The sequence below is a fragment of the Sapajus apella genome, unplaced genomic scaffold (genome assembly GCF_009761245.1).
Source record: "Sapajus apella isolate SASKATOON/1434 unplaced genomic scaffold, GSC_monkey_1.0 scaffold28, whole genome shotgun sequence".
Taxonomy (NCBI): Eukaryota; Metazoa; Chordata; class Mammalia; order Primates; family Cebidae; genus Sapajus; species Sapajus apella.
Genome location: NW_022436968.1, coordinates 9,371,895 through 9,396,208, shown reverse-complemented (window position 1 = coordinate 9,396,208; position 24,314 = coordinate 9,371,895). Strand labels below are relative to the sequence as shown.

The window sequence follows — 24,314 nt, the reverse complement described above, 5'->3', positions numbered from 1 at the left end:
CATTCTTTAGAAACCATTGGATCAAAGAGGAAACCAAAAGGGAATTTTTAAATTGTCTCCAGGCCAAAAAAAAAAAAAAAAAACACAAAAAAACACCCACAACATACCCAAATCTATGGAATGCAACAAAGACAGATCTATAAGAGTAGTTTATAGCAATAAACACATAGCATTAAATAAGAAGAAAGATCTCAAGCGATCTAACTTTACACCTCAAGGAACTAGAAAAAGAAGAAAGTAAGTCTGAAGTCATAAGAAGAAAAGAAATAAATATTAAGTCATAAATAAAATAGAAAACTTAGAAAGCAATAAGAAAAATAACAAAACTAAGAATTGATTGAAAAAAATAAAATGGGCAAACCCTTGGCTAGACTAAGAAAAAAAGATAAATCAGAAACAAAAAGGTACCTATTAATGTATCTTTCAAAAATAAGAAGGATAATAAGGAACTGTATATACTAACAAATTGGATAAACTAAAAGAATTGAATGGATTACTGGAATCATAAAACCTACCAAAACTGAATCAAGAAGAGACCCTCTGAACAGTTCAATAATGAAAAAGGAGACTGAATCTATAATCAAAAGGTTTTCAACAACAACAACAACAACAAATTGCCAAGGACCAGAAGAGTTCACAAGTAAATTCTATCAAAACATTTAAAGCATTGTGGAAGACAGTGTGGTGATTCCTCAAGGATCTAGAACCAGAAATACCATTTTACCCAGACCATCTGTAAACTATATTTTCTGAAATTGTGGAATTTTTGTGTTTTGTTTCTGTGGATTTTTAGTAAGTTGTTTGTTTGTTTGAGATGGAAGTCTCATTCTGTCACCCAGGCTAGAGTACAGTGGCAAGATCTCAGCTCACTGCAACCTCCTGGGCTCAAGTGATTCTCCTGTCTCAGCCTACTGAGTAGCTGGGATTACAGGTGTGTGCCACCACACCCAGCTAATTTTTGTATTTTTAGTAGAGATAGGGTTTTGCCATGTTGGCCAGGTTAGTCTTGAACTCCTGACCTCAGGTGATCCACCTACCTCAGCCTCCCAAAGTCCTGGGATTACAGGTGTGAGCCTCCTAACCTTTCTGGGTTATGGTTTTATTTAAAAATTATAGTGGTTCCTGCCTGTAAACCTAGAACTTTGGGAGGCCAAGACAGGTACATTGCTTGAGCTCAGCAGTTTGAAACCAACCTGGGCAAAATGATAAAACCCCATCCCTACCAAAAATACAAAAACTTAACCAGGCATCATGGCACACATCTGTGGTCCCAGCTGCTTGAAAGGCTGAGATGGGAAAATCACTAGAATTTGGGAGGTAATGGTTGCAGTGAGCCATGATCATGCCAGGGCACTCTAGTATGGGTGACAGAGTAAGACTCCCTCTCAAACATATGAAAAAATGCTCATCATCTCTGGTCATTAGAGAAATGCAAATCAAAATCACACTGAGATACCGTCTCATGCCAGTTAGAATGGCCATGATTAAAAAATCTGGAGACAACAGATGCTAGAATGTAGAGAAACAGGAACACTGTTGGTGGGAATGTAAATTAGTTCAACTATTGTAGAAGACAGTGTGGCAATTCCTCAAGGATCTAGAACTAGAAATATCATTTGACCCAGCAATCCCACTACTGGGTATATATCCAAAAGATAATAAATCAATCTATTATAAAGACACATGTACACATATGTTCATTGCTGCACTGTTTACAATAGCGAAGACTTGGAACCAACCCAAATGCCCATCAGTGATAGAGTGGATAAAGAAAATGTGGCACATATACACCATGGAATACTATCCAGCCATAAAAAGGATAAGTTCATGTCCTTTGCAGGGACATGGATGAAGCTGGAAACCACCATTCTCAGCAAACTGACACAGAAACAGAAAACCAAACACTGCATGTTCTCACTCATAAGTGGGTGTTGAACAATGAGAACACATGGACACAGGAAGGGGAACATCACACACTGGGGCCTATTAGGGGGGCTGGGAGGTACTGGGGGAGGGATAGCAGGTGGTGGGGGGATTGGGGAGGGATAACATTAGGAGAAATACCTAATGTAGGTGACAAGGGAAGAATGCAGCAAGCCACCATGGCATACATATACCTATGTAACAATCCTGCAAGAGCTGCACATGTACCCCAGAACTTAAAATATAATTTTTAAAAAATCCCTTTCAATGTAACAGTTACATTGGTACATATTTCTTGTATTTCTAACTTTGATAACAGTTTTATTTTTAATTTATTTGAATTAGTATCAGAAAATTAAATCTCTATTCATTGACATTGTTGATTTTGATAACATTATATTATTTATTTTTAATTTATTTGAATTAGTATCAAAAAGCCTAGGCTTTAAATCTCTTTTCATTGATGTTGTTAAATTTTTTTTATAGCTAAGTATGTGATATGATATATGACATTTTTAAGTGTTTTATGGATATACCAAAAAAAAAAAAAAAAGTCTATTTTCTGTCTGAGGGATACAGGTTTTTTTTAATTTTATTTTATTTTTGAGACACAGCCTCACTCTGTCACACAGGCTGGAGTGCAATGGCACAATCTCAGCTCCTCCACTCATTGCAACTTCTGCCTTCCAGGTTGAAGCAATTCTCCTGCCTCAGTCTCCTGAGTAATTGGGATTACAGGCATGCGCCACTATGCCCAGCTAATTTTTGTATTTTTAGTAGAGACAGGTTTTCGCCATGTTGCTCAGGCTGGTCTTGAACTCCTGATCTCTGGTGATCTCCCCACCTCAGCCTCCCAAAGTGCAGGGATTACAGGCACTAGCCACTGTGCCTGGCCTTTCTTTTTTCTTAATGAAAAATATGTTTAAGTAATTTCTCATTTCGTATGATAGGTACTGTGACCTTTTGGTAGATAATAATGTCAGGTTAAGAAAGCATCTTTCTATGTCTAACATGCAAAACTTTCTTATTAGTGGTGAAAGTTGACTTTTAAAAATATATTTTATGTGTCTGTTAAGACTATGATATTATATTGTTAAAACAACCACATACCCTTGATTAAATCAATTTTATCTATCATCTGTTTTTCTTCTTATACATGTGTAGATTAAATTTACTAGCAATTTATTTAGGATTTTAGCATCTAGGTTCTTGAGAGAGGTTGGGTTGTAATTTGCTTTTCTCACAATATCCTGATCTGGTTTTTGTGTCAAGATTATACTAGCCCCATGAGTTTATTGTATTGCCTGTTTTTACTATTTTATAGTCGTTTACAAAGTTGAAATTATATATTCTTTGTTTGGTAGTCATCACTGTTAAAATAAATAACCTAGTCTTTGTTCTTAGTGAGAAAAAACTAAATTACAAATTTAATTGCTTTAGTGATTCAGAACTATTGTTTTTCTTTTTGAGTCTTTTTAGCAGGTAACTATATTATATAAATTTATTTAATTCATCTAAATTTTCTAATATATTTGCATAAAGTCATAATATACTCTTTTTATTTAGATGAGGTTATTGAAAGGCAATATGGCATAGTTGCTAAAAGAATGTACTCAGGTGGCCAGGTTTAATCCACCCTCCAGTACTTAAAATGCATGCTAGTTTGGCCAAGTTATTTAATGTCTCTGTTCTTTAGTTTTTCCAACTATAAAATAATAATAATAATAGTGATTCATATAGTTGTTATGGAAATTCAATGAGTTAGTATTTTACAGTTTTTAGAACAGTGTGTGAGACTTAACAGGTGATATGTAACTTTGAAAATTTAAAATGTATCAAAAACCTTGTCATATAATATTTCATTTTTTTCTGAATCATGTTTAATTTCCAATTTTGTTAGTTTGTACTCATGAGTTAGTTGTTTAATTTTGTACTCCTGGGTTAGTAATTCTAATTTTTACTTCATTGTTGTTGGTGGTCATTTACAATTTAATTGCATTGTAGACTGACAGTATGATCTTTATGATACCAACCTTAAAGAAGAACTAGAGAATGCCTTATGGCTTAGCAAACATGATTAATATTTAATAGGTTCTGTATGGCTGAAAACAATGAATATTGTTCAATTTGGAATGTAATGTTTAAATATCTCCATTCAATCAATATAATGAATTGTGTATTTCAAATATATAACTTATTGTATTTTCAAATCCACATATATACTTATTTTTTACTTGTTCAAAACATTATTGAAAATAATGATGGTGGGTTTGTGAACTTCTTACTGTAGCTCAGCCCATTTTAAAAAATATTTTTTGATCTAGTGATTAGACATATTCACATTTTAGAATCATCATATCTTCCAGGTGAATTGAATATTTTATCATCATGCAGTGACCTTTACCATGTTATGTTTTTCCTCAAATTAAATGTGTCTAATATTAATATAGATATGTCAGCTTCTAATCTTAGTGTCTTTATTTGTTTAGATGGCTCTTGTAGACAATGTGCAGCTGGATTTTGTTTTATTTTTATTGTCTTAGAATTTATGACTTTTAATGGAACCCAATCAATTTGTATTTATGTAAATTACAAATCTCTGGAAGTTTTTTGTTGCTTTATTTGTGGTTTCTCTTTGTCCTACTTTTTAATATATATTTTTTTATTTATTGCATTCTCTTAAGAGTGCTAAATTTAGTTTTTATGTAGTATTTTTTACTGTTTCATAAACTGCATAACATATGTATATTTCTTTTGGCAATCACCCTAACTTTTTTTGTTTAAATTTTTATGGATACATAAAAGTCAGACATATTTCTGGGGAACATATGTATTTTGATATAAACATACAATGTATAGTAATAAGTCTGGTTAATTGGGAAATCTTTCACTCAAACATTTCTTATTTCTTTGTGTTGAACATTGTACATTTACTCTTCGACTTATGTTGAAGTATATTTAAAATAAAAGCTAAAGTAAGATAATTAACTTCTAATCACCACTTCATATTATACTTATTATTGTTCAATAATTTATATTTTGACATTTTAATTTTTTTGTCAGCCAAATTAACTTCTTATTACTGTTTTATACAAATTTAATTTGTATTTATCCTCTTGTTTACCAACTTATTTTGTTCTCCGCTCACTCCTTCTTGTATTTAGTACTTCTTGGGATCATTGCCATTTGTCCTAAAGTACTGCGTTCTTTAGAAAGATCTTTAGGGAACGTATTTTGGGAGTAAATTCTCAGATTTTATTTGAGAAAATGTTCTTTATCCTTGTATTAGAATGTCATTATGTCCAAGTGTACAAATAAGGTTTAGGGGACAGTTATTTTTTCTTAGCACTTTAAAGATATTATTTTATTTAGGCTGAGGCAGAGATTTCAGTGAGCCAAGAATGTACCACTACACTCCAGCCTGGGTGACAGAGCAACACTCCGTCTCAGAAAAAGAAAAAACAATTTTTTAAATTCTACTTTTTATTCTAAGTAATTATTCCTGTGTAAGTGATTCTTCCATCCCCCACGTCAGGCTGTTTTTAAGATGTTTTCTTTGTTTTTCTTTAGTGTTATTATAATGAGCAGTTCTGTACAAGTTTCAATCATTTTCTCTTTCTATATTTCCTCTCTTCATTTCCGTTATCTTCTTCTGAGTATTAGACTACCCTTTTGTCTTATATCATTTAACAACTGTATTTTCCATTTCTCTGATGCATTCCTGTTAATTTCTTCAAATATGTCCTCCAATTCACCAGTTTTCTCTTGTTATTTAGTTATTTAAAATTTATTATTTCATAAATTAATTACATTATACAATTTATTGAACTACGGCATATTGCATATATATAATACAATTTCTAAATAGTTATTTTCAAATTTGTCTGGACTTCTTATAAGCTCTTTTTCCATTCTTATCCTTTCAAATTCCTTCTTTATATATTTAAATATATAAAGTTTGCTTATTTTATATATCTGGTAATTTTAATATTTGAAATCTTTGGGATCTAAATTTAATATATTGTTTTTGTTTCTGTTAAAAACCATAGTTTCTTGTTTTTTTAAATATTTCTGTGGGAGTGGGAGGTTATTATTGTTATATGTGAGCTCAGTTTTGACAGAAATTTATTGTTGGGGATTCTATAATATTTGTATAGGCTGTAATTCTCTAAAGGAAATTTACATATGCTTCTGCCAGTTATCTGTAAGAGCTGTGAACACAGCTTCATTTTAAATTAAATTCTCACATGCAGTTTGAAGGACAATAAAGTTTCTGCGGATTTGAAACTCAAGGGTATAGAAAACAGTATCTGTGATTATGAGTTCTTAGAAAATACTTCTCCATCCATAGCCACAAGCCAAGACATAATTTTTCTGCTTCCTCTGTGGTATGATTTTTTTTTTCTTGCAGATGACTAATTGACAATGTAGCTCTTTGGGATCCTATACAGATGGTCCCCGACTTACAGTGGTTAGACTTATGATTTTTCAATGTTTTTTTTTTTTTTTTTTTTTTTTTTTTTTTTTTTAAGACGGGGTTTCACCATGTTGTTGAGGCTGATCTTGAACTCCCGACCTCAGGTGATCCGCCTGCCTTGGCCTCCAAAGTGCTTGGATTACAGGCGGATGTGTGAAAGCAATAAACATGCAATAGACACTGTATTTTAAGTACCCATACAACCATTCTGTTTTTCCCTTTCAGTATAGCATTCAATAAATTACATAAGATATTCAATACTTTATTATAAAGTAGGCTTTGTATTATCTGATTTTGTCCAACTGTAATCTAATGTAAGTGTTCGGAACAAATTTAAAGTAGGCTAACCTAAGCTGTTATGTTCAGCAGATTAAGTGTATTCAATGCATTTCCAGCTTAATATATTTTCAACTTATGATACGTTTATTGTGATGTCAACCCCATTTTAAGTCAAGAAGCATCTGTATATTTTTAGGAGCTCTTAGTTTTAATTTGCCATCTTTTGGAGGCCCAATGTCTTGTTTTTTTTTTTTTTTGAGTTGGAGTTTCCCTCTTGTTACCCAGGCTGGAGTGCAATGGCGCGATCTCGGCTCACCACAGCCTCCGCCTCCCGGGTTCAGGCAATTCTCCTGCCCCAGCCTCCTGAGTCGCTGGGATTACAGGCACGCGCCACCATGCCCAGCTAATTTTTTGTATTTTTAGTACAGACGGGGTTTCACCATGTTGACCAGGATGGTCTCGATCTCTTAACCTCGTGATCCACCCGCCTCAGCCTCCCACAGTGCTGGGATTACAGGCTTGAGCCACTGCGCCCGGCCTCCAATGTCTTGTTTTAAATGCTCTGACCAGACACTACATTTCCAGATGTGGCCAATGTCCCTAGAGCAGGTATCGGCTTCAGCATTTGTTTATCACTATAGATTTCTGTTCTCACAATTGTTTTACCTTCAGAAAGTTCTACTATCTCTTTGAAAGTTTAGCTATTTTTAACAGTATACTCTATACTGAATTCTAGGCAAAATGCAAGACACTTCTTTAGCATATTGCTGGAAACCACAGAAGAGCTTTTTGTATTAAAAATAGTTTTATCTTCACATTTAACTTTCAGATATGTGCACTCTTAATCTCAGTTCATTTCTCTCTAAAATTGATGAGTTCATGTCCTTTGTAGGGACATGGATGAAACCAGAAACCATTATTCTCAGCAAACTGACACAAGAACAGAAAACCAAACATTGCATGTTCTCACACATAAGTTGGTGTTGAACAATGAGAACACATAGACACAGGAAGAGGAACATCACACACCAGGGTCTCAGGAGTTGGGGGCTAGGGGAGGAATAGCAGAGGGTGGGAGAATTGGGGAGGTATAGAATTAGGAGAAATATCTAATGTAGATGACAGAGCAATGGATGTAGCAAACCACCAACATGGCATGTGTATACCTACGTAACAAACCTGCACAATCTGCACATGTAGCCCAGAACTTAAAGTATAATGAAAAAATTTAAAAAATAAAATAAAATTGACCACACATCAATTATTTTATTTAATAATCAGGTGTACACAAGAATTAACATAATTAATGCATAGCATGATGAGTTTTATAATACAAACATGTTTAGAGTTCTTTGAGAGCATTGGGAAAGGTATTATTCAGGTAGCTTTCAAGGAAGGCTTTCAAGAGTTGACATAAGCTGAATGAGACCTAAAAGATGAGAAGTTTAAAGACAGCACAGGGCATTCTGGACAAAAGAAATTGCAAAACCATAGGCCAGAGAGGCATGAGAAATGGGATATATTTAGGGAACTGCAATATATTCTGTCTCTGGACCATAGCATAAATATGAAAGACTAGTCAGAGAAGACACTGGAGAGGTAGGAAAGGACATCAGATCTTATAGTACAGGTTCTTGCTAAAGACTTTGGACTTCACTGTGGAGAGTCTCTGAAAGCTTGTAAACAAGGCAGTAACAATAGAAAATAAATACGTATTAGAGGATTAACATTTAGCAAGTTTCTGAGGATGGTTACAAACTATATAATTTTCTTTTTCTAATAAATAGGACCTCAGGCTCAGGCTACAGACCCGGGTATATTTTCTTCTCCTGTTAACACAAATATGTAAGTATCTAAGGAATTATATGTAATCATAAATAAAAATTTTAATAATTATGTAAGAGTGCTGCTCATAAGCAAATGATTACATGGAATCCTCAATTTTTGTAGTTCTACTTGGATTTAGTGAAACAGTCTTTTGCAGACTTTCAGCACTAAGCTTAAGTTGTAGACAAAAGGAATCTTTGTCCTTCCCTTTCTTTATCTCCATATCTCCACTATGGTTCTATAATCCACCTATAGTCAGGGTCTCCACGCCACTTTCAAGTGTATCTGCATCATAGCTTTATTCAGGTAATTTCTCATAATCTGTATTTATTTCTTTGCCTTTCTTTTCTTTGAAATAGCTACCATTCCTTATGCTTTTTGAGACTATTGGCTTTCTAATACTGGTAATATAGTTTACTCTGTAGTATTAATGACTTAATCAGTTATCCCCCACCGTAAAGGGTATTTTGCAGATTAACACAAAATAATAATCTCTAATAGTAGAAATTACGGCACGTAGAAGAGATATTTGTTAAGCCCACGGACTTTTCACTCCTCAAACCTTAGTGACCACCTATTTTGTTGATGTTTATATCTGCTTTTCTCAACTTAAGAAAAGAGAGAGAGGAAAATATGAATCTACGTAATAGCAATGAGTTATTTTACACCCATGCCACAATCTTTTAAAAAAATCAGCAAGACAAATGAAGTCTAGGAAAGATGTTACAAACCACAAATTCCCATGAAGATGATTGAGTAAAATAAGTTGTGAGTGATGGCAAATGATATTGACATGTTCAGACCAGCCTTCTTGAAATAATAATTTTTACCTTAAGACAGATAAATACCAGTTTGTTTGAATTACTGAGTATTCATATGATACCTAACACAGTAAGAGATGCAGAAGGAAGGAAACTGACTTGTCTAGTTCAAAGCAATAAAACTTGATGACCGTATGTAGACCACATGTAAAATAACATTGCTTATTTTATTTATTGGATGCATACATTTTTATTTCTTGGAAATATAAATACATAGCTTTTTAAAGAAAAGGTTATAAGAGGCTCATAATATAGTTGTAAAAAGTGCATTTTTATCTTCTCAAACCCAAGAATGTAGAACTACAAAAATCACTTGAATATTTCATAGCAGGCATTTTCAATATTCTTTCCTTATAAATCTTAGCTTGGTGAAAAATAAAAAACTCTTTATCTTACCTGGAGCTTCTTCACCACTTCTCTAAAAGCATACACAGAGATCCAAATAAAGGGCAAAGACACATATGTCACATTCCTCTTGTTCAGGTTTAACTCCAAGTTTTATAGGAGTTTGCTGTGGAAGTCTCACATCTATTCTATCATTTCTTTCTCTTCTCTCACTTTTTGCTTAGTTTTCTTGTTTCTGTTCAGTTGTTTAATGTTACAAAAGATTTATGCAATGGAGATAAAAATTCAGTACCAAAGGAATGAAAATAAAGCAAATATAACAGCAGTAGGAGTAAAGTTGCAATAATTCAGCATTGCACTTAGGTGATGAATAAGTGTGTATTACAAGGAAGGTATAAGGAGTAACAGAATGAAGAAAGCAATAAATCTATTATCCTGAAGACTGTGGTGAAAACTTGTAGTTTATTTATTGGATAATAGTCTGATGGTTTTTAGTGCAGGTATAATGGTCAAATTAGCATATATAATGAGTAACTTTGACAATGATATATAGGAAAGATTGAAAGAAAGAAACTCAGAACCAGTTATCAAAGTCCATTAGTGGCCTGCACAAAGGCTTCATTGGCATTAGAGAGAAGTAGGCACAGATCCAAAAGACTTTAAATAGGGATTTATTTATCAAACATTTATTGAGAACCTACTATGTTCAAACTATAATGCCAGATCTGAGGCAGGTACCAAGATAAAACTATGTTTCTATGATTTCAGGGTATTATTTTTGAAGGATATTATGAAGCTGAAGAGAGGGGATAAAAATAAGACAGATTAAAACACCAAAACCTGTTGCTATTACCTAGGCTCACTGTTTTTCCTAAATAAGCGCTCTCTGGAATGCTGCAAGTTTTTGATTAATTTTCTAGAGTTCCAGAAACTATAATTCTGGTCATTTTTCTTTTGCCAGTTTACTCATTATTTTTTTGGAGGAATGAATATATGAGATACGTACTCTGCCATTTCTGCTGATGCCATGCTTTATCATTTTTGTCATCAATAAAGCTTTTTCAGTTTTCAGATTAAATTTACATGTAGGCCTTTGTACTTTGGTTCTGTGTTGCATGCTTTTGGAGCAGAAAGTCTATTGGGAACTGGTATCAATGAATACATAGAACTCCTTGAGTTATGTTTTATGCCAATGATATAACATGAAGAAAACAGAAAAATGAATCTGAATGCATTAGGTTGCAGAATATCTAAGAGAAAAACCCGTGGAAACTTGAGTTGACCTAAGAAACCAGATCCTAGAAAAACAAATGAGGGCAAATGATAGAGAACATATCACTGACATCAGCTTCCATGCTCCCAGTTGCATACTGCAAAAAGGTACTAGTCTAAGGATGGACTGTTGTCACGAAATCCATTTTATGAACTGAACCCAGTGAAGTTTTTTTTTTCCTGCCAAATTATAGGATGTAGTTTTCAGTCTGGCTATTTCTTAAAATTGAATCATAAACCTTGGGGGAAATGTAAATTTAATCATGTGGAGTACAGGCCTAAAAGGAGTGTACTTAAGAAAGTAGAAAGAAAAAAGAAACAGTTCAAATCAGCAAAAATATATGAAAATAAATCAGACTGCAGTTTTAGATCTTGTTTTAATAAATATTTATTTTATTTTCTATTATTTTTATGATTGAGCTATTCTTTTTTGCAATTCAGAAAACTTTTTATTTCATTAGTGTGTGGTGGTAAATGTAATAACACATGATAGAATATTGTCATACATAGTAAAGGAATGCATCTAAATTGGTATTAAACATAGCTAGAAATCCATGATTTTAACCCATAGTTATTGAATAATCATTCACTATTTTCTTTCTACTATGGAATATGGGGAGTGAACGGTAGAACTATGGCATTTGAAAGAGCAAATAAATGACTATCAGAAAGTTCTGGTCAGATGCCTTGCTGCTCTATCAGACCTTTTAACAGTCAGAAGGAACTCATCTGCCCCTCCCTGCAAATCCTATATCCTTTTTCAGAGAAACCAAAGTGGGCATGGCTAAGGTGTGTTAGAAGGACAAAGATCAGAGAGGTACATTGTTTATGCTGCAGCTATAAGTCTGTTCCCATGAATAGTAAAGTACATTTCTAAAACTAGAGGCCAATCTAAGGAGAAAGTAAAATAGGAGGATTGGAAAAAATGGTATATTCTTCATTTTGAATTTCTATAGAAAAACTCTTAGATACAACAAAATGATTCAATGATTAGAAATTTTAGAAAAAAGTTTTATAAATTCTTGACTCCATAATAAACAAATGATAAACCTTTCTCTACAGGCAACAGAACTCACCGCAAAATTGCTTGCAAGAAAAAGTATGTATCGTAAAATCCACTGATAAAGTAACATATGAGTCATACTTTCTGATACATCATAATAGAATACATTTTGTTAACTAGAAAACTAGGAGTCATCCATTGATATTTGTTGGTCTTCTTCTTTGTCCTTTTTTCTTCTTTGAAGTTCCTTTTCAGTTAATTCTTATACTTTCCTGTGGTCCAAAGTTGTTATCAAAAATAATATTAGCCCTTCAAGATGAGGTCTCATGGGTATAGAATGGTGAAATATTAAGGGACCTAGCCTTCACAGGAAGAGAATCAAATACCACAAGCCTATTCTATCATGGGAAGCTATATTGATATGCCCTTGCAGATCTTGTTAGTGAACTCAGTAGTAGATGAGTTGAGATGCTTGGATCTGTCTTTAGCAGTTTTGTGAAAAGGGACCTCATCACCTATGAGCTAAGACTTGGAACAGGCAAAGATAAGGTAGTATATTTTTATGAGACCGAATTTGGATCTAGACTGAACACTCAGGAAAGAGAAAGCATTTGAGGAACAGTACATATTCTGGCACACTATTTAACATGGACTTGCCCAATTCATAGAATATGCAGCAAATACGAAAGCTTTGACCCAAGGGAATATTTTTCAGTTTAGTGTTGTAATAGAAAGAAAGTGAAAACTGGATTTCATCTATCATATTTCATTACAAAGAAAACTTTAGAAATAGATGCCTCTTTTATATATTGAGGTTGGAATCACTTTGCCACAACTAGCCTAAGAGTAATAATGTAGGTTATTGTTTATCATCTCTCGTAATAAGAAAAATAACATATATTGAATGTCTTAGTTTATAATTTATATGTGTTGCAGTTGATTTAGAATAATTATCTTCTCTGTAAACATTTAGGTTTTATTCTTAAATATTTGATTTAGAGTGTATTTATTTAAGACAAGTATTTCATAACAGACTGTCATCTCAAAATATGTGTCATAACCACTAACCCATTGCTTATACAATAAGTAAAAAATATTGGGGGTATATTTGGGGATTACAGCTGAATAAAGTGGCCTTTCCTCAGGTGTTCCTCAAATGCTTTGAAATGAGCCATGAGGGAGTGTGGCATATATATGTTAACTTTTCTTTGAATATTTCTCTGAAATATGAATAATTTTGGACTAATTTAGGCAATATTTTGGGTGTGAGCAGCCTAGTTACAGGAATCTTATTTACACGAAGACCTACATATCAGCCTTCTAAGCTTTGCTGCCAATTACTTGTGTTTACAGCCTGTATGCTTTAAGAGTTTTAACAATTTAAAAACAGAGTACTACTTTATTATAAGTAAGATGAGTTTTGTACGCACAAAATACATTTGCGGTTGGTAAGCAGAGGTTTATAGAACTCTACAGATGCATTTGTTTCTATCCATGGTCCAGTACAAATCTATGACAGCATCATTGGTCACTAAGGAAATGGTTATTCAAATCTGGTTCTTAGTTCCAGCTCAGTAATAGTCTAACTCTCTTAATCTTGCTCAGCCCTCCCTACTCTTTGATTCCCAAATCTAGTTTGGCTTTTATGTTGTATCTAAAGTAATGTATTCCCTTACTTTATTATCTGTTCTCAGCTTTCCTATCTAAGGCAATTTGTATTTACACTTGTTTGTTGAGTAAAAAGCCCATCAATCTATATAAAGCATGAACTTTTATTTTTGTCTATCAAATAATTCTTAATAATTAACTTTAGTCATTTCTATATATATATAGACTGCAGGCTCACCCTTTCAGCAGGGCCTGGAAGAGAGAATGATTTGTGTTCCTTCCCCATATCTCAGTTAGACAGATGCTTCTGAAAGCAACCAAATATTTTGACTGCATCTGTTTTGAGAAATATTTTATTACAAATATTTAATGATCTTAAAAATTAGCTATATCATAAAGATTATATATTTTCTTTCCAAAATATTTGCATGCTGTGTGCCTATACAACAATTTGGTAATTTTTTTAAACAAAAAATCATTTATCCTGATAATAAATGCCAAGGGAAAAAGAAACTTTTGAGAGACTGTGAATAAAATAAATCTTAAACACTCACAAAAAAAAAATACTTCAGTGTAATGCAGAATAAACAAACTAGAAATTCATCTGAAATTCTAAATTTCTAGTCTGTTTTTTTTTTTTACTATTTTCTTTCATAAACCATATTGGTATTCCACCTATACATTGCTTGATATAAAAATTCGATGTTACCTGCTATCTCCAAAACATAGAGTAAGTTGTTACATGACTTTGTTTTCATCCCTGCTTACTTCATTTCTAGGTGACTTCTGAAGAACTGAATATTATAATTCAGAATATAATGACCTGGGTTGTGGCTACAGTGACTAGTATATTGTATCCAGCCATCACAAAGTATGAAGAAAGATTGAGAGATAATACATACCCAGCATCTGATAACTCCATCCTCTCTTCAGATAGTTCAAGTTTCTGTAGCACATGCAGTGAAGACTTTACATATAGAACCTACACATCTTCAACAACTAAAACATTTCAGGCAGAACCCTGTGCATTTGCAGTTGACCTGTCAGTAAGGAGACCAACCACACCGATAAAACTTTCTCCTGCACATAAGGGAAGAACTGCTGTGGGGAAAACCTATCATGCAAAAGGACAATCTATAACCTCTACACTTAAATATAATAAAAGCAACGTGCTATGTTCATACCCTAAGCTCAGAAGTTGTAAATCAGATAGTCATCTTTTAGCATCATTTGAAACAAGCACAACGAAGTCTAAGGATGCTACTACTGAAACAGATAGCCTAGGGAGTTCATTGATTTGTGATAAAAAAGCAAAAGCCATAGATGAAATGAAGAATTTAAAAAATGTGTTTGTTAACTTTAAATGTCACTTGAAAGGGAAAACTAAAGTGATTTTAGAAAGCATTTTTCGTGAAATAATGTCTGATTTAACCCAGGCCATTCCCTGTCTCTCTTCTGTTACTGCTGAAGTTTTTGTTGAACAATGTGAATGTGAAAAAGAAGATTTGCCCTCCAATGTTGATATTTGCTCACTTGCTTCTGAGATTGTGGAAAATATGCTTGAGAAGTTAGAGTCTGCAGTGGAGAAAAAATGTGTTGAGATGTTTTCACAAGAAGATGTACCAGTCAACATTAAACCAAGCTTAACAGCCAGTGATGAACATCTCCCATCATCAAATAAAAAACCTTTGATGGAGTCAACGCCTCATACTTTGGACCCGATGTGTGATATTGCAGAGGACATGGTGCATGCCATTTTAGAAAAGCTGATGTCTCTTACTTCTTCTAAGCAAAAAGAATTTCTTCATCTTAAAGATTCGACTAAGCTTTCCTGCCAGCAACATAAGACAGACCCAGTATGTATGTTCCTTCGGAGAGCTAGCAAAAATAAATCTAGTCTTGAATCTGACACAGCTAGTTTAATTGTCAATGAAGAAATACAAAATTTACTATCAAATATTTTTTCTCAATCCTCTTTGGTTGGTTATATAGAGGAAGCAATTAGTGCTATACTAGGTTATATACAAACTGAACTAAATAATGAGAGAATTATTGCATCTGAAGAAACAGTGGTACTCCTTCAGCTACTTGATGATATCCTTGTTCAGCTCCGTCAGGAACCAGCAAAGGAAAATTTTCCAAAAAGTAGACAATCTAGAATAAGTAGTCCTTCTGACACCAAAGAAAAGTACAGACTCGCTGGCACTAGATTATCTAATAGTCCTAGGTCTAGAAGACCATTTCTACCTATAAATGTTCCAGGCATGGTTCTTTATTCTGAAGATGAGGAGACAGACAATATTGTAAAAAATGTGCTTGATTCAACTTTCAAAGATGAAAAAGTAAAATCACAAGAACAGATTCCTAATGATTCGTTTACAAAGGGAAACACTTGTTTTGAGTACAAAAGAAATATCAAACCACCTACAAAGCCTGTTTCTAGAAGCCAAGTTGCATTTCCTGATTGGGAATTAAAGACTGAGCCACCATCTCTTAATCATAAAGATACTTTAAAGAAAAAACTTTGTTTGAATAAAGTTATTTCAACCTTCAGCCAAGACCAAAAGCATCAAATACAAAAGGCTTCAGAAAACATAGTCACAAGTGTTTTAAAAGAAATGCTCAAGGACATATCTTCTGTTCCTCCTGGTCACTTAGACAGAAAAACTGGCAATGAAGCTTCAGTTCTTGTTTCACAAAAGCCTCAGGGACTGTCACATCAAGAATGGATAGACCAGCTGTTTTCTGTTTCAGAAATCAATACAGTGGCTCAAGAAATAACAGATTCTGTGCTAAACATACTTCATAAGGCACAAAACTACATTTCCAATACCACTAGAAGTTGCATTTCATCCTCAGTTCATCAGACTTCCTTAGATAGTTCTGACACTGCAGACAGAGTCAAAGAAGCACCACATAAATGTTCATTAAAAACATGGTTTGACAGTGAAAAGAAAATGCAATCTTTATCTTCATTCAATATTGATTCTGAAAAGCCTTCCTGGTTAAAATCTGGAGAAAGTGAACTTAAACCTGTAGATGACATTAATGATAAGATCATTCATACAATTTTTAAAAGACTGAAGTCATTTATTTGTCCAAAATTGCATATGGGCTTCAAATCTTCACTACAATCTCAACTTAGTAAGTACACAGCTAAAATAGTGAACATTGTTTTATGTGCTATCCAGAATGAACTGGAACTCCGTAAGAAAAACCTAAATTTTATGGAGATGGACCATACCAAATCCCTTACAGCTAACACTAATAAAAAATTAGAATCTCTTGTCACAAGTATTGATGATGACATTTTGGCAAGTCCATTATTAACATGCATTTATGATATGTTATCCAGCAAAAATGCAGATCAAAGAAACATTCCACTTTCTTCATGTATGCCAAAGTCTGCAGATGACAGTGTTGATGAACAAAGCATTTTACCAAATAGGCAGGATAAAAAATCTTTTCACAAATATATGGCTACTCCTTGTGCCCTCCACAGTGTCAATGATGAAAAAGATATTCAAAATAATGCAAAATTGGAAGTGTTAGATAGAATTGGGGAAACACTACATGAAATGTTAAGCAAGCTCCTGGGAAGCCAAGAGACTACCAATAAGAATCAGAAAATGGCTGCTGCATTGCAGTCTAATATTCAGTTAGTTTCCAAAGCAATTTTTGATTATATCCTTGCAAAATTATCTGGAGTTGACATGGATGCCAGTTTTGCAAGTTGTGGATTAAAAGCCATCTCAGAGTCTCTTGACATTGACAACCCATCATTTGCTTCAATTATTGAGAAAATGGCTAAATCCACCAAAATAATCTCCAGCATAGTTTCCAGAATTGTTCAGGAGGGCAATAAAGAGGGGACTCAAAGCAAAGCAAAACCTGTTGCTCCTGTGTCTTCCAAAGCAGAGAGCACAAAAGAAATGCATCCAAATAAACTGAAAACTGTAGCTTCAGACATTCTTAATATGGTTTTTGCTAAACTGAAAAGGTTTGCCAATGGATATTTAGAAATTCTGGATGCTATTAATGATGAAAATAAGGAAAGCAGTAAGATGGGCTGGGAATGTGAAAGCACCAATATTTCCAGAGACACACATGAAGAATCATTTCTGTCTGCTTTATACACGCCGGCAAAGAAGGTATCAAGTGCTATCTTGAAGGCTATTCAAACAGAATTAAATGTGACCTCATCAGACTTGAAGACAAGTGTAAAAACCCCACCACATGAGACTCAGGTTCTTACAGATATAGTCAAATTAATTTTAGATGCAGTATCTTCAGATATGTTTAATGAAACTGAATCTGAAGAGGGAGGCATTGAAACTTATCGATACAGGCCAACATATGGAAGTCTTCCTGGAGGAGCTGAATCAGATTCATTTCTAGAAGATGATGCATATACAGAAAAAAAAATTATTGATGATAGATCACTACAAAGAGAAGAAATGAAAACACATTCTCTTAAACAATGGGCTCTAGAAAAAACTTTAAACAAAATTGAAGTAAAACTCAAAGAACCAAATATATCTCCAATTGCTCCGATCATAAGAAATATTTTGAATGAAATTTTTCAAAGTACTTTAATCAATCAATTAAATGTGCTTTTTCTCTCCCACTCTCATTTTAATGACATGCCTCACAATGTTGATGAGCCAATTGCCCAAACACCTGTTCAATGTATAGATAAAATGATGGATCCTTTAATTTCTGAAGCAGATATAACCATAGTAACAGAAAATATTGTTAAAACTGTATTTCACAAACTTTATTCAGCTGCCATGACAGAAAGAAATGTAAGGAAAAATAGGTATAAAACTATCACTTTTTCAGCAAATGTTTCTTTTCATGAACACACCTATGAAGGAAAGTCCTCTGTCACTGTCTTGGATAAAAATCCATGTACTTTTCAGTCTAGATTCAGTGTTGCTGACAAAGAGGCAAAGGTAAATGTAGTTGAAGATATTGTACAGGCAATATTAACAAATTTGGAAACGTTTGCTACTTCCAAAGTAAAATCTCTCTTTTGTTCCCAAGTCAACTTTACAGTTCCAATGGCCTTACCTATTCAACAAGATCAGAGTACATTGAGCAAAGCATTATCAGTCAAAGATCCATATTCTGATGAGCAATTTTCCTATTGCTCAGTAGATCATACTAAGTCAGGAGAGACCAACTTGTGCCAACTGTCTTTGTCTAAATTAAACATTTATGCACAACAAGTGGCTAGCAAAAATTTACAAGAAATTAAACATGAATTAGATAAAGAAAAGGATAATCATTTCTTAACTCACAACATCGGGATTTCTAAAAATTTTGCAAGTCAAATTGTTAACACAGTGTTAGACATTATATCATGTAAAGGCAAGTGTAACAAAAACAGTTCTGATAAAGAGATTGGTTTGGATCAGCAAAAAGGTGTTATTGAAAAGCTGCTCAATAAAACCGAATATCAAAAAGTACTTCAGTTTCAAATACAAGACACAATTGAAGGTATCTTATGTGATATTTATGAGAAAACTCTATATCAGAATAATCTGTCATTTGCCACTCCCACTCTGAAATGTAGCATAGCTGATAAATATTCAAAAGAAAGTTCTGAAATGTTAATGGAGGGTGCAAATAAGTTTATTCCTAAGCTTTCAGTTCCTAAATCAGATGTCATTTTGATATCCAATGATACAGTGAATACTGTTCTTCATAATCTCAGTTCAGCTGTCATGCTTATCATAAATGCAAAGAATCCTACTTCTGCAACATTGTCACTGACCTTTTCTGATATGTTTCCAAAAATAGACTGTCAACAGCCTCTTAGGGGGTCAAAAACTGAAAGAAAAACAGAGTGTTTTTCGTATTCAAGAAATCAGAAATCAGCTTATGCTGATGATAATCATTTAACTGTAGTAGAGAAAGAAGACATCCAGAAAATTGCTGCTGATTCATGTGAAGAAAATGCTAACTCCATTACTAAAACTATTTTTAATCATTTAGAATCCTTTGCCACAAAAAGAATTGATTCATTAATTACCCTTGCTTTCCAACATAAAGAAAAGTCATTTGTTATCCCAGAATTGGAAAATTGTAAACAAAATGACAGCATCTTTTATGATTCAAGCCAAGTGGAATCAGATGTGAATGTCCTGCAAATACCAGCAACTGAAACCATTCTCAGCCAAGAGCTCACGGATTTCACTTTTGCCAGTCACAGAGAAAAACTTGGATCCATAATTCACCTATCACAAGCTAGCCTTAAGACATATGCTGACATCATTGCCAGTGCCATTTTGAAGCTTATTAAAAATGATTTAGACTTAGAAATTCAAAAGATACATCCATATTCAAACAATATTTTGTTCCAAGGAAACATCATTGTGAGTGCAATTGTTGACAGTATGTTAAAGATGTTAGATGATAAAAGATCTGCAAAGGAAATTGGTTTCAATTCAAAAGAGAATCCTAACTTTTCACAGTTAACTTTATCAAATGAAATATTGCTGGGGCACAAAGAGAAGCAAATAAATACCAAACAATTTCTGTTTAGAAAGTGTCCATTAGAACAAAACCAACTGATATTGGAAAACAAAAGCCAGATAATTGTTTTGGAAGAAATATTTATGAGAAATGGAGAATCAAAACACAATGAAAAAGTTGAACTGCTCAGTGCAGTGGAAGAATTGTTGAATAAGTTATATCAAAGAATAAGGGAAGTCATAGGCCATTTGCCTCCATTTAATGAAACTTCCAACTTTATATCTAATTCTAAAATTAAAACACGAGGCACAACACAGAAAAACAGTTTTCAATCATATATTAACAGTGTATCAAATGACATAGTTGAAAGTGTTTTGGGGAAAATGTACTTGGTAGTTGTGACATCATTGTATGAAAATAATGAAAGTAGGAGAGAAGTTGAAACATCTGACTGCAATGATTCCTTACCAATGAAACCGTTAAGGTTTAGAGAAACTAAACAAGCAGGAAAAATAAATAGTTCCCCTAAATATGTGATACCACAGGCTTATTCTTATGCAGGCAATCAAAATATCTCTGCAATGGAAAGCACATTTTTGCCATATTTACCATTGCAAGTGAAGAACGACTTAATTCAAATGGTTCTCAATAAGATTACAAACTTTGTCTCACTTCATCTAGAAGAGAGTTTGTCCCCTGAACATTGTGCTGATAAGTTGCAACTTTTAAGGCCACACACTTTTAAGGTCAACCCTAAGGACAGACCTAAGCCATGCTTTAAAGCAAATTTAAAATCAAGATCAAAACTTACCACTTTGCCTAAATTTACAAAAAAACCACACTTAGGACTGAGTGCTGTTAAGGCCAAAAGCAAAACCAAGTTAGGTCCTAGAGAGAAGACCCCAAAAGACAGCCAATCCAAAACTGCCATTGGGTTGTCACACATCATGTCAACTGGAGATGCCAAAAACTTACTGGACACAAAATTGCCCACTTCAGAACTAAAAATATATGCCAAAGATATAATAATTAATATCCTGGAAACAATTGTAAAGGAATTTGAAAAGGTAAAGCAAACCAAAGCCTTACCATGTGATCAAATCATAGCAGCAGGTAAAATAGTTAATACAGTTTTGCAAGAATTATATGTTACAAATAACTGCAATTTGGCTTATCCAATCAAATCCTCACATCTCAAACTTTCACAGGGGAATATAAGCACAGGATCCCATGCTAAACAAGCATGTTTTTACTTGGAGAATATTTCTTCACAGCTAGAACACATTTTTCCTAGAGAAGGTATATTTAAAAAATTGTTTGACAAGTGGCAAACAGAATCAAATGACAAGGAAAATGAAAAATGTAAGCTACTGATGATAGCTGAAAATGTTTTGACTGAAATTTCAGTAAAAGCGAAAGGATTAGTATATTCTCTTTCACTTTTAAATTTGCCGCCTCTTGAGAATTGTGAAAGCAGGCTTTATAATCATCTTAAAGGAGCTTCTACTAGAGCTGAGGATAGCAAAGCACAAATTAATATGTTTGGAAGAGAAATTGTTGAAATGCTATTTGAAAAATTACAGCTATGCTTTCTGTACCAAATTCCCACTCCAGATAGTAAAGAGACTCTATCAAACAGTAAAGAATACATTACTGCTAAAAGTAAATATGGTTTTCCAAACAAGCATAGCCTCAGCAGTTTACCAATCTATAACACAAAGACAAAAGACCAAACTTCTATGGGCTCTAGCAACCACATTGTTCAAGAGATTGTAGAAAGGGTTTTAAACATGTTAGAGTCATTTGTAGACTTGCAGTTTAAACCTATCTCCAAATATGAGTTTTCTGAAATTGTGAAAATGCCTATAGAAAATCTTCTTTCTACCCAACAGAAACTATTAAACAAAGAAATGTTGCCAAAATTACAACCACTTAAAGTGTTTCCTGATGAATCCAAGGCAAATACTATTATTTTTAAGGAAAACATACAGGATATCCTTCTACGGGTTCATTCATTCCATTCACAATTACTGACATATGCTGTTAATATCATCAGTGACATGCTTGGTGTAATTAAGAACAAGCTAGATAATGAAATAAGCCAAATGGAACCATCTTCAATTAGCATATTGAAAGAGAACATTGTAGCAAGTGAGATCATTGGCACACTAATACACCAGTGTACTTACTTCAATGAGTCTTTGAAACAAAACCCTTCAAAGGAAAGTTTATTCCATGGAGCTGAAAATGCCTATGTTGTTAATCAGCTTGAATTAGCAACTAATATGAAAACATTCACCTCAAATTTTGAGTTAAAGGAAGGTAGTTTGGGGATTAATCCTTCACTAGTGAGTATAACTGACTTTATGTTTTGTTCAGATGAAGATGTGAAAGAAAAGTACAGGGTTTTATCAAATTTACCCACCTCTGTCAGACCCTCTGTAGAAGACACATTTAAAAGCTCAGAGCCAATGAAAAGGCCTGATTCAGAAACTATGCCATCGTGTTCTAGAAACAAAGTACAAGACCACAGCCCAAGGAAATCCAACTTTGGTCATTTTGATGAGATCATGCAAGAAAATCACACCCTCCCTGAAGGCAGTATCTCACAAAAGCTGTTTAGGAAAGCAAGCAGCTCCACAGAAGCATCGTTAAAGCAAGTCTTTTCATTCATAGAAATGGGAAAAGGTGAAAGTCTAAGAGCGTTTCATTATGATACCCTAAAACCAGGTGTTGAACCAAATCAAATTCAGGCAACTGTTTCTCCACTCAAAATATGTTTGGCTGCAGAAAATATTGTCAGTACTGTGCTATCCAGCTGTGGCTTTCCAAGTCACCCACACGCTAATGAGAATGTGGAAATAATGAAGCCATTTTTCATATCAAAACAAAGCTCTTTATCTGAAGTATCTGGAGGACAAAAGAGTAAGGAAAAAAGTGTTCTTAGAATGCAGGATGAAATAATCAGCTATATACCTGAAGAAGAAAACAAAAATCTTGAAGCCAGCAGGGAAGATTCTTCTTTTCTGCAAAAATTGAAAAAAAAGAATTACCCAAACATAGAGACTCTGAAAGAAGTTGAAGCCTTTACTTTTGCAGATCATGAATTGGGTCCCAATGAAGTTCATCTGATAGCAAGACATGTCACTACATCTGTGGTCACATATTTGAAGAACTTTGAAACTAGAGGTAAGCAAGAAAGAACTTACACTAAAAGTTGTCATGATTTAGAAAGAAAACCAATAAAAGATATGTTTAAAAGATTTCCTGTCTAAAAAGCTGTAGTCACCATTTTTATGAAAATGGTCTTGGAGATAGGTGACTACTGAGTTGCATTTTAATTTTATTTTAAGTGTTATTTTATTTAGAAATAGTGTATCTGTCACTGAGGCTAGAGTACAGTGGCATGATCATTGCTCCCTGCGGCCTTGAACTCCTGGACTGAAGAGATCATCTCAGTCTTCCCGCAAAACAGCTGGGACCACAGAGCATGCCACTGAACTCTAAGTTTTAAAAATATTTTTGTAGAGACAGGGTATTGCTATACTGCACAGGCCGGTCTCAAACTCCTGGCCTCAAGTGATCCTTCTTTCCCAGCCCCTCAAAGTGTTGGGATTACAGGTGTGAGCTATCATGCTCGGCCTCAAGTGCTTTTTAATCTATCACAATGCAAATAAATAAATAATTAAATGTTTGCAGGGTTTGAATTTGAAGGATGTGTTGCTCAGTTTTCTGTATCTGCAAATGAGAGAAAATGAGACAATTTTAAAGCAGGAGATTTTGGCTGAGCATGAGATAAAACTTTGGAAGAGTTTTAAAAATTCTTGCACAAAACTTCTTTATAATCATATGGCAAGTACAGTTAACTGATTGAAAGTCATTTCATTTCTTTTCAAGGGGTATGATTGAAGGCTTTGCTACTGTTATTCATAATTTAAAAGAACAGTAGAATTAAATATCTTGTTTTGTTTGCATTCCAGTATTCCAACTTAAATTCTTTTCAGATATGATACTCCAACCATATCATTAGAGGGATTATATTTGCATTATCTTTCTAAGAATGCTCATGTGTATACATTAGGTTAAACAATACGTAATACTCACTTTGTATATCAAAAACTGTTGATTATTGACATTTAATAAAATTCAGTTTAATAATACTATAACATCCCAGAAGTGGGTCAGTAGTTTGAGTTACCAATAATTAGTTGCTATTACAACAGTCCAGATACATCACTTGCACATCATTCTCATTGGAGATATTAGCAATCCTACCCAC

The 24,314-nt window shown here is 33.7% G+C and overlaps 1 protein-coding gene across 8 annotated transcripts in view; it reads left to right on the top strand.

Moving 5' to 3' along the window:
- Positions 1–24,314, top strand: part of FSIP2 (fibrous sheath interacting protein 2) — a 95,868-nt gene that overhangs the window by 35,287 nt on the left and 36,267 nt on the right. For 5 of the 8 annotated variants that reach the window (XR_004273271.1, XM_032292728.1, XM_032292727.1 and 2 more), the window contains 3 exons: positions 8,467–8,524; positions 12,007–12,043; positions 14,335–23,224. Coding sequence is in view for 7 of the 8 variants with exons in the window: in XM_032292728.1 (XP_032148619.1) it covers positions 8,467–8,524; positions 12,007–12,043; positions 14,335–23,224 (8,985 nt within the window). In the remaining variant the exon portion in view is untranslated. Of the gene's footprint in view, positions 1–8,466; positions 8,525–12,006; positions 12,044–14,334; positions 23,225–24,314 lie in introns of those variants that run through there. The other 3 variants (XM_032292731.1, XM_032292732.1, XM_032292733.1) reach the window with 2 other exon arrangements.